Below are 11,933 nucleotides of genomic sequence, written 5' to 3'. Positions count from 1 at the left end.
TTAATTTATTTCATCCAGTGTAATATGCAAATAATGTTATTATATTATTATTATCTATGTTATTCTTAAAAAGATTTTGTATTATGTATCATGATGTGTAATGATGCATAATTGTCAATGTATATTTTTTTTGTGATAAAAAAAAACTTATATGGCATCCCAAACAAGCCTGTATGTACTTTTAAAATAACTGTCGCTACTAGGGTTAATGTAGGAAAATGTAATTCAAATTTAATTAAAATTTAAACAACTCTTATTATAAAAATTATTATGTTTTTAGAACATTAAAAAATATTTTTAAGTAAAACGCACTTGATGTTAAAAAGCTGCTCTAAAGCCAAAATTTCAAAATCAAAAGAATAAATACAGCTCTTGCCAGAAATAATTTGTAGCTTTTATGTTTGTAGTGGAAATAAGCAACAGAATTCTTAGTGCTCACAAACATTGCTGTGGACTAAGAGGAATTATAATTTTTGTAAACTGCGCCTGAATATAGAATATTATTCTGGGACTTTTTTAATCTCATCTTGTATATTAACCCTAAAAAACTGGCGTGCAATCTGGTTGAAACAAACAGCAACAACAGATGTCCCAAGTGAGCTCTCTGCAGATGAAAGTTTGTTTTTTGTCTATTATTATTGAATTAAGACCATACATAATAATAGCTTGTAAGAGTTAAAACCATTTATTCCATTGAAACAATTTATTTCAATATGCACAAGCCTATACTCATGGTGGTAAAAAATGTCATAAATTACAACTTTGCTAGTTCTAGGGTTATTTCTGTTGTACAAAGTTCATAGCTATGACACTGTCTCTTGACAGTGTTTAGAAAAAGTAGCTAAACAAAATTTCACCTGGTAGTTTCAAACAAATTTCTTGTTTATTACCTACGGTCAAAAATGACAGTACCATTAAACTTGATTTGATAGAGAAAAGGACTGAGCAATTGCTTGTCTAGATACGGGTACAGAAGATGCGTTTCCCTACTCAGATATTCTCAATGAAAAGATGAAATTCTTGGCATTCCTCATTAACCAGGTGAATTAATATAGTAGACGTAGGCGTATTCAGAATCAAAATTGGAGGTGTTGGAGGGTAAGCAAGCCATGGTAGTTCATTTTCTAATATTGTAAAACGGAAAAGGTAAATGAAACCAACATAAAAAATGTAATATTCATTAAACTGATTATTCATTGTCATAATACCTAATTTTGTTTCATACCATTAGGCTACTTTATAAAGGCTTAATTATTTCTTTGCTTCTGTGGTGGGGAGGGGGGAGAAGCTGCTCTCATGCTCCTTGTTGGATACATCCATGTTGGGGTCTAACTAATTTGTTAAAACATTATTTGATTTCATACAATTTTATTAAAACATAGTAAGCATTATATTACATATTTACAAGTATATTCTCTTCTACATTATTATGTCAAAGAAAACCAGCAAAGGAATTAAAACTTGTAAGAAATGGTAAAGTTGTATAAAAAACCTAATATTTTTAAATATTTTAATTTTTGTTTGTTTACTTTATTAATAAATATTTTATTGCACAACAACCCATTTATGACAAGAAAAATTGTTGGAAGTTTTGTATGGTGACTAATTTTAATAAGTCATGTAGCACATTATAAACATGCAAACATTTTGGAAAAAATCCCTAAAATCATAAAATATAAAAATACACTAACAAGATATTGTTTGATTATTTTTAATGTTATAGTAGTGTACTAGTAGAAAATTGTAATTACAGATAGAGTTCTAACAAATACAAAGTTACTACAAATTTGGATCAAAATAAAATAACCTAGAACAAATACTCTAATCCTATTTTAGTTACATTGATACAAATCATTCATAAAATTCTGGATAAAATTAATATTATTGATATTATAATACAACAAATTTCTTTGGTCCTTTTCATTTTTTAATATAGTATACAAGTTCTAAACATTCACGATATCCATAAGGCAGTGGCCAACACGTTGTGAATGCTGGTCTGTCTTACACGGTATCATTTGTTTACAATGTTAGTCGTTTGGTTATTTTTGCTTTATGACAAAGTAGTAATATAGGTTAGTAGCATAAAATTACCTCAAACTTAAAAATAGATTTTTTATGAATTCTTTTTTGCTTTATTTAATTTTATGTAATAATTTTAGAAGAAACGTGCTTCTCAATGTTGCCGCTTTTATCACAAAAAAATAATTAAAAAAGATTAAAAAATGGTACCAAAAACATTGTTCTATGAAACAAAAATATGAGAATGGCAATAGTTTATGTGTAAAGGTACAAAAACGGCACAAAATGTTTGGTGTTCTAGTGCACTGGCTACAGTATATGGCCGGTGTGTAGCCGACGCATAGCACTGGAATGGCTTGCACTCTGACACTCGTACCCGTTATTTGCTTGGCGGTCAAAGACTTAATTTGCATGAGGGAGAATTTTATTATACCTATTTCATTGTGTCACTTAGCTACTAAAAATTGGTAAAATTTATGCTTTTCTCTGTAAATATAAAAATGGTTACCATTTTTTATTTCTGAACAGCACATAATTCTAATATTTTTGTGTAAATTTTGTATAATTTGGTTTGGACTTTTTAAACATTCTATTTTTTATTATAATACTGATACTTAATGCTAATGCTTATCATTTTCAAATAGTAAATACAATATATGCTGTAAAATTATTACTTTTTTACTTCAAACTTTTGGAGTTTTACTCTGTAATTCTTAACAATAAAAATGATAAGTAACAATTTATACAAATAGTATTATACAATTTATTATGAAATTTACAAAGAGACTGTGTAAATCTTCCAAAAATCAGCACACACTTTAGAGGCGCTTCCAGACTTCATATTTCAATAAATATTCACATTTTCATAAATGTAAAAAAAGTATGCTTGTAACCATAGAAACAGTCTAGTTTTTTAGGGGAATAACCAGCAGTTAGAGGATGAACATGTACACATGACGACGTGTACCCCACTGGGTAAATGCAATCTTTCACAACTGGTTAAAACCAATCAGGTTTTTGTTAAGTGCGTAGTGCGCCTTATGGGGTACACTTTACTAGGCATTTCATTATTGTGTTTTTATTGTTTGCCTGTCTTGGTGGTTTATTAAATGTGATCTCATGCTTAAATAAATGACTTAGACTATCATGTACAGCATCGGGCGCATGGTTGCTTAATTTATTATTAAGGTAAATTAATTTTTTAGGTACTACTTGGGGTACACAGAAAAAACACATTCAAATAATTTTTTTTGTGTAAAAAAAGACCCTACATACGTTATACTTAGACGTTTAACGTTAAAAATCTATTACGGTTTTTGGTCATTATTATTGAAGAATTTGACGACAAATAAAAAGTCTGGAAATAAGTTGTCGTCATAAACGTGTTAAAGTCTGAATCAATGATTAATTATTTGATTTAATAATTATATTTGGATGTTTATTTTCAAGACTCAGTATTGTCAGGTGGTTATTATGTCAAAGACTATATGTATAAGTGTTGTGAGCAATATTTTTTCTGCAGGTTTACAATCATTAGTTTGGTAAAAGAAATTAAAGAATTTTACTATAGCTTGTCCACTCTGCCTTTTCTCACAGTCATGTGTAGTTCCTGGATCATCTAAGTGGTCGTAAGAATAATAGTTAGGCTACATAGGATACAAGTATTTTAGTTATATTGGAAAGTACTCATTGTTATGCATTGTCATGGGTTCCAAAGCTTACAATGGGAACTGCAAAGATCTACAGCTTCCATAGTACTTTCTTCACAGTTTTAGCTCAATTGCATGTTATTTAAGTATGAAATTAAGTACTCGGAGACAGGTATTTTATTTATTTAAAACTAGCCCTCATGATTTTTTAGGAATGATTTAATCCATCATTTATAAAGGAAAGATTACAAAATTGTAATGGTGTGTGTTTTTATTTTTAAATGTGTTTTAGTAATTTTATTTGTTTTTCCAATAAGAAAATACTTATTCTATCTTCATCATGACTATTCAAGTTACAAAAATAGCATTAAATAAGTTTCTGAGAATAATTATTATTTAGAATAGTTTGTTTTCTAATAGTTTAACATTCTCTATTTCAGAAAGGTTAGCTCTGTTATCTTTAAATTAAAACCATCACCACCAGACACACATGCATACAAATTTTAAAGTACAAAATGTAAGTCTTAGAATATTGAGCTTTTGTTTTCTTTAGAATTAAGTAAGGAATAGTATATATTTTAAATGTTTATAAAATATTGTTTGAAGTATCAACAATCATGTGATATATGTGTCATTTTCAAACACAATGAAATATTAGGGCAATTCTAATGCCTCTACACTTGGTAAAGTTTTTAAGAAACAAGTACATTCAAGCATAACTTTTCAGACAAAACAAGAAAAGAGGCCAGATTGCAACCATGATATTGTTACAATTGTTTACTAGTGAAGTGTATGTCTGCCTTATATTTAATGCAAGTTTTACATTTTACTTCAACGTTTGCCCTCAATAACCTAGAACCATTATAGGATCAGACATAGAAGATTAGGACTCCTAATTTAATGGAGTCATGATGGAGTTTGTATTAATCCACTAGGTAAATGCTTGTTAAAAATAGTTGGTTTTGCCACTCTGTGGGTTGATCTCTGGATTGAAGCCGTAAGCTGGAACATAAAATATAAGATAAGATATGCATTCAAAGAACTGGTATTATTGGTTTTAATTAGCTTTCAGAGAAAAAGTATACATTTTGATTTGACAAAGCTTATAAATTTGAGTATGCTACTTAGAATTACTGCCTTAAACTTTTTAGACATAATGAGTCAAAACACATTTATATACATATACAGCTATAAGCAGAAAAAGTTGTACTGTCAAAATAAAAAGAAAACAGCCTTGGTTTGATTTTTACTGTCTTGCTTTTAGGTGTAAATTGTTTCGATTATTAATTTATAGGAAAACTAGCTATTACCCTCGGCTTCGCTCACAATCTTTAGAACCGAAGTCCTTATATTACTTAGTAAAAGCAATTATGATGTTATATGATGGAAATTGTATACAAATTTTAAAACGTAAAGTCATACATCAGGTAGATATTTAAGTTCATGGTAAATAGTGTCAGAGTTTAACTTAATTATTATATCATGTTTAGCACGTGTAGGAGTATTTATAGTTCTAATTAATTATATACATAACGTCACAGCTGAATCTGCCTTGTCATCCCGATCAAGAAAACAAAAATCTCGGATCACACAGGTCTCGGAAACTTACTTAGGTCAAAAAGCGTATATTTCCAGTCCTTGTCATATATTTCATGTCTAAGATATTTCCAGTACCATAGTAGAGTTTGCCTTGTTGTTCTGACGAAGAAAAAAAAATATACTTACGTAGGACCGAGATGCTTACTTCAGTTAAAAAGTGCCTACTTAAGACCGTTTAAATTCACTTACCTACTATGTCACAGTTTAGCTTGCCATATTACCTCGATCAAAACAGTAAATACATTCGATTATATAGTTCTTGGGAATCTATTTTGGTCAAAATCGTGTTGACATAACTATGTCAACATGATTTTGACCAAACTGAGTTTGCCTTGTCCTGATGAAGAAAATACACACATAAGTAGGACTGAAAAGCCTAATATGACCTAGGGGGAAGTCCTACCTACTTACTATGTACTTTCGGTATAAGAGGGAAATCCTTATTAAGGTTTTGCAACATTCCAAAGTAATCGTTATTAAAGTTTTGTGTTACACTTGTTTTTTGGACTCTAGCCAGGGAAAGAATGAATCGTTGAGGCATGTTAGAATTCATTTCTCTGTTTTTCCATAAGCCATTGTTAAAATGTAATATCATAATGTCAAGGAAGCCCACCAGTTTAAAGTAACTTATGTGAAAAAATTCATAACTTTGTTCATTAAGGTTAGTTTTATTACAGTATTTAATGCATTAGATGATTTTAATTCGTCACTGGCGCAATCTGGAGTAAAATTTATATATTAATGTTTTATTTACTATCTGCATTACACTACCGATAAAGCACTGTTTACTTATTATTGATAAAATTTAAATGTAAACAGATGTTTCAGTAAGTTTGTCGAACTATAGCTGTCAACTGCTATTTAGTGCCAGTTTAATTTGAATTATGAAACGTAAAACCTACAATTTATTCTGAATTCCAAAATATTCCAGTTAACTTTTCTTAACTTTTTCTTGATAAAAAACCTTCCTTTGATTTCAATGGACATTTTACAAAAAGAATCAACCGAATTGGTCCAGCCTTTCTCGAGATTAGCGCTTACCAACACATTTTGCGATTCATTTTTATTTATAAGAAGATTAACAGTGATATGGCTAAACAACTCTCCTTGGAAGCAAATAAATAATTCAACTCTTTATGCAAGGAGAATATAACAATACATCAAGACAGCCTTTTAACGTATTCATGACTATGTGTATCCCATCGGATACACGTGATCTTACACAACTGCCGTTGTGTACCTAATTGGGTACACAACGAGCTTTCATAAAGCGCGTTGTAAATGTACACTTTTGTAAAGCGTCCCGATGGAGATGCTATACATTTCCTTATTCTGTTTTTATTGTTTGCCTGTCTAATACACGGTTTTACTAGTAGAGAGAAGATACTGACCCCAGGGGCTTATACAAGTTAAAGTATTAATGTACTAGTACATATAACCGATATGTACCCATGGAGCAGATAAACTGGTACTCTAACATACGGTTGTACTTGTAGAGGGTTGATATTTATCCCATAGGGTTATACAGATTAAAGTATTAGTGTACTAGTACATTTAAAGTGTTAGTATACTAGTACATATAGCCGATATGTACCCAGAATATGGAGCAGATAAATTGTTTGTTGTCTTGTATTAAGTCATGCTTACAAGGATTATAATGTTGGTCTGTGGTTAGGATTCTGGATTTGGATTTCCTGTGTTATATTCTGTTTTATTGTACAATATTCAAGGTCACCTGTACACCTTTTTGAGTCTCCATGTTGTGCAAGGGATTAATTTGGATGTCATGTGACACAGAAAGATTGATTTCAGTGCACTCTATTCAACTTGGTCAACTTAAAGTAATTGGATTTGGTCATCTGTTCCGATCTTTGATAAACAGTTAACTTACGTGGGGGAGCTGAAGGTAGAGCTGCTGAGTAGGGGGGAGGCTTGGGATATCCTCCTGACACTGTGTTCTGGGGAGGCAAAGAAATCACCACAGGGGCCGGTGTGTGATGGTCTGAAATAATTAAACACATTTGATTCAAGAAACGATTTTTAGGGGAAAATGTTAGTAATTGCACAAACATCTGATATAATTAGGTAGTCCTAATATAGTTTAATTATACAGTATTGGATCATATGTTAACATACCAGCATGGTGGTGACATCTTTCAACCTGTCTGAAAGCTGTGCACACCCTGCAGAGAATAACTATGAATGTGAGAAGAAATACAAATGCTACCACTGCGAAGAGCACCATCATTATGTTTCTACTTGTTATCCTGGAAATAAAACAAATTTTTTACAAAACACAACAAAATTCATGTTTTTTTCATTATCCATGTAGATTGGTGATCAATGTGCAATACTTTTAAGGAGAATAATAAGATAAAATGAAACACAAATCTGTAGATATTATTTTCTGAATCAATATAATTTCAGATTCCTTTCTTAAGGTTGTGTAACAGAGCGAGAATGACTATCAATAAAACATCTTCTAATTAATGCTAAGATAGTTTCCAAAACTTTTATATTCAAGAAATGTTTCTTCTACTTGATCTTCAGTAAAATTTATTGCATTAGTCAGGTAAGCTGTGTAAACTAATTAATGCTTTATCTGATAAAACACTTGTGGAATGACTTGAGCAAGAGATTATCCTAATGAATACAGAATGTAGTTATTATGTAGACAGTATGTTTACATATCAATACATTCAGTGATTAAGTGACTGGTCTGACTTTCTTATTATTATGGCATATATTATCCAAATTTGGCATGGATATTCTATGGCTTATGTGTTTAATAAAGTAACTTTTGACATATCAAGTTTTTGCTCCATACTTTATGGATATATTGCTCTTTACTAGCTTTGGTAGTTGTGAATAAAATCAAGCCTATCTACAGAGAGCTGCAGGATTCTGTTAGTAATTGATAGCTCTGGTTACTTAGGTAGGGTAAAGGTGTTGCAAGAACTCTATAAAACAGCTGAGAAATGACTAAAAAGGTCAGAGTAGCAGCAAGATATAGGTAATAAGAAGAAGGTAGAACACTGGAAGAATAATAAGGGCTTTATCGGCCTGGTATTGATGATGTCTGAATAAAGACACTAATTCTTCTTGGGCTTGATTACCCGAAAACTTCAAAATTTAAACTTTAAGTACAGTTTCTTTATAAATGTGCTTTTTTTACCACATATTTCTTTTAATCTCCTTTGTATGATATACCTGAATTTACTCAATAACAACCATTAAAAAGTATAATTTCAAAAATATTCAAGTTTTTTAATGTTATTTTAATTCATAACGTATATATATATATATATATATATATATATATATATATATATATATTTTTTTTTTAATTCTCAAGGTATAAAAACTTAAATTTGAGTTATAACAATTAGTTTAAGAATCATTACAACAAGTTTGGCTTTCTTGGATATATTAATTTTTAAATTACTGGTACCGATATATGACAAATTTAACATTAAGTTAAATGTGCCGACAGACAAACGTCATATAAACTGAATTTATTGCAGAACATTTTAATTATCCCATTATATGCATACTGGTGATTGGTGGTAGAGTAGTTTTACTTCAAACTTTATATACCCTGACCCTCCACTTTGCACCACTTTCTCTTTTTATTAATATTTTCAAAAGTACTGTAAAACAACCATTTTAGCACCTAACATATCAAAGATATCCTGGGGCCCCCCGCTGGTCTGGGGGTGTTTCCATACCCCCAACTCAATGGTGTACGGGACACCCCAGAAGATTTCTGGGTGCACCACTGCCCAAAAGACCAGTGTAAAAATATTCTATATTGCTCAGCAACCAAATTTCGTGGCGTGACATGTACCACAATCAAACTCAGTATTCCTCTTATAAAAATGAGGATAGTAAGGCAGAAATGAAATGTTTCCCGCCCCACCAGCTTTGCTATCATTCAGCCAATTAGTTAATTTAATAAGGTTATAAATTCAATGGTCACAAATAGTATATTCACAAGGACATATTTTCCATATTATATCAGAAATCACTAATAATAAAATTGTTTAGATTAGTTAATCGATTTAGTTTCTAATATGCAATAATCACATAAAGAATATTTCCACAAGAACATATTTTCTTATTGTATCTACTAGAAATCACCAATAATTTTTTTTATTAAATTTTCATAAATGCGTGAATAGGTGTGAAATTAGCATCTAAATTAAATATATTAATCTGAAATTAATTATGATTATAATACTTACATATCATCATCAAATGGATCACCTGTAAGAATGAAAGAAAATTAAAAGATTTTTCAAGCTGTGATGTTTATAATTCATTTAATATACTGCATGTCCGACAAAGTGGTTTAAACATTTGATTTTATATTACTCGCCCATTTATGCACAGAATATTTTCAAACTCTACACAATTCATCAAATAGATTTTTAAAATATTCTGTGAAAATGTCAGTTCTCTAGCATTTGTTGAAACAAAATGCATCTCAAATTTACTCAAATCAAAAAGAATTACTCTTTGTGCAGATGTCAGTTGTAGTGGGGTGCTATCTTACGAAATTTCAGACAGTACAATGACTGGGAATATGTATGAACAGGTTTTAAATGAACAAGTCTTGCCTCATTTTACGGTTCCAGAAATGGATCAGCAATCTTCCAACAAGATGGTGCTCCTCCTCATTTCGCAAATCCTGTCAAGCGATTACTAAATGACAACCTTCATGGCCGTTGGATTGGCCGTGGAAGTGATTTTTTAGTTTGGCCACCCCGATTCCCAGATTTAATTTAACTGTGTGTGATTTCTTTCTATCGGCTTACTTAAAGGAACAAGTTTATACTCAATGAGGAATTAAAACAATTAATTGAAGAGGAACTTCTCCGGATACTGCATAATTTCTTTGTAAGAGCTTATGATTAATTTGTTAAGCGCTGTTATCAGTGTGTCAAAGTGGATGGATAATTTGAATAATTGTAGACTGTGTTTGTAGGTTTTTTTAATAGGCTATGCTCTAATTTTCTGATTGAAATGCTGTTTTTCTTTTATTAGACACATTTCATTTTGAAATATAAATACATTTTTAATTTATATTCAAATAGCACAACTTGCTCATGTTAACCTGCTATATAGTAACATTTTATGTTAAATTGTACTGTGCTTTTATTATGCTCTCTATAGACAGAATGTTATAAACAGTTTATTGTAATTTGTATATTCTAGGCAATTATTCAAAAATTAATTACACAGTTTTTCTGGAAGGTAGGAGGAAAATCACAATAATAAAAAAAGTAAGTGTGAGCAAATTAGCTTGTCGTAGGACAGAATGTGTCTAGAAACACAGTTTCAAGTACTGGAATGAGTAATAAGTAAAACATTTTATCTCTCTACATAAATTACATTTTATTATGTACATCATAATTGCCATTAGTTTTAAGATAAAATCAAGAAGTATATTAGTTAAATATTGAATGCAATAAGGGAAATGTTTGGATGGCGTGGAATTCATCAGAATAAATTTTGTATGCATTTATGTGCATGACACCATTAACAAAAGGACTTTCTTTCAAAATTAAATGCAATGAATCTGTTGTTTTAGTACCTTATTGTCATTTAGCATGAAGTTTTCTTCATGGAAAATAATATTTTAAGGATTTTTACTGTACAAAATTCTTATTATATAACAAAATGACCATATCCATAGATTGTTCAATTTGGAATGCCCAATTAATCTTATGAGAATTTTATTATTCCTATTTAAATTTGTACAGTGTCAATATAATGTAAAGAGGTTTTTAATGCTTCAGTTTATGATAGCGTAAGGTTTTGTGAAGGAAGACAGTCTAGACTCAGCATTGTAATACATACCAAAAACACCACTGATGAAACTTATAAACACTAATACTACTGAATTTATTTTGGGTGATGATATACTCACACCCATGTTTACACGTATACTGCCAAGGTATGTGTTGCAAAAGCACTTGTCACTCCATATCATATCAGAACCCATTTCAAGTGCAATGATAACAGTGAGAAATCAATTTACGTAAGCATCTACCTGCCTTAAAAGTACTAATTGTCTAAAAAGTATATATAAACAAGCACACATATTGTTAAACAATTCTCATTTCATGACAACTGATTAAGAATCTATTTATTATCATATATCATCTATTGATTGTATATTCTATTTTAAGTCATACGATTAATATTTTTATTAGCATTTATTATCCATCATGTAGTTAGTAGTTATAATGATTTATTTTCACAGCTGTTATTCTTGTATATTTTATTCTTAATATTGTATAATTTTTAGACTGTTTTTTATAATATATAGATAGATTTATTATAGTTTTTTAATTTTATGTTTAAATTGAAATACATAAAATTAAACAATATAATAAATCTATCTAATGTAATATAACCTGGTGTCTTGTGCTTTATACTCAGTTGGCGAGTTCATGGAGCACACTTGGGATTCACGGCGGTGTTGCAATCCTGGGGGTTAATCTCACGAATTATGAATTTTGTTTCTTTGTATGTGTATGAATGTGTGCCTGTGTGTAACTGTATGGAAAGTCGAGTGAATGGATTTAGTTTTTAAGATAGATACTGTAAAAAATTAGTATTATTGACTATTGCAATACAATGTAATATATATTGTCA

General features: G+C 30.1%; 1 protein-coding gene across 1 annotated transcript; it reads right to left on the bottom strand.

Moving 5' to 3' along the window:
* Positions 1-1,164: 1,164 nt before the first annotated feature.
* Positions 1,165-11,255, bottom strand: LOC124359100. The gene is made up of 5 exons (XM_046811543.1): positions 11,133-11,255; positions 9,515-9,536; positions 7,407-7,537; positions 7,162-7,272; positions 1,165-4,673 (listed from the first exon to the last, which is right to left on the bottom strand). The coding sequence occupies exons 1-5, from the start codon at positions 11,206-11,208 to the stop codon at positions 4,618-4,620; spliced, it is 396 nt and encodes a 131-aa protein (XP_046667499.1). The 5' UTR covers positions 11,209-11,255; the 3' UTR covers positions 1,165-4,617.
* Positions 11,256-11,933: the final 678 nt, after the last annotated feature.

Source organism: Homalodisca vitripennis, chromosome 4 (genome assembly GCF_021130785.1).
Source record: "Homalodisca vitripennis isolate AUS2020 chromosome 4, UT_GWSS_2.1, whole genome shotgun sequence".
Classification (NCBI taxonomy): Eukaryota; Metazoa; Arthropoda; class Insecta; order Hemiptera; family Cicadellidae; genus Homalodisca; species Homalodisca vitripennis.
The sequence above is the reverse complement of the archived record's forward strand: the minus strand, read 5'-3'. Positions and strand labels throughout refer to the sequence as shown.

What these genes read in the sequence shown, in the direction of transcription:
- LOC124359100 (XM_046811543.1), bottom strand. Translation starts at nt 11,208, where the DNA reads ATGGGTGTGAGTATATCATCACCCAAAATAAATTCAGTAGTATTAGTG. An exon ending in AAGATGTCACCACCATGCTG is followed by an intron (nt 7,273 to 7,406) that starts GTATGTTAACAT and finishes TAATTATTTCAG; the next exon opens with ACCATCACACACCGGCCCCT. An exon ending in TCTACCTTCAGCTCCCCCAC is followed by an intron (nt 4,674 to 7,161) that starts GTAAGTTAACTG and finishes TTTATGTTCCAG; the next exon opens with CTTACGGCTTCAATCCAGAG.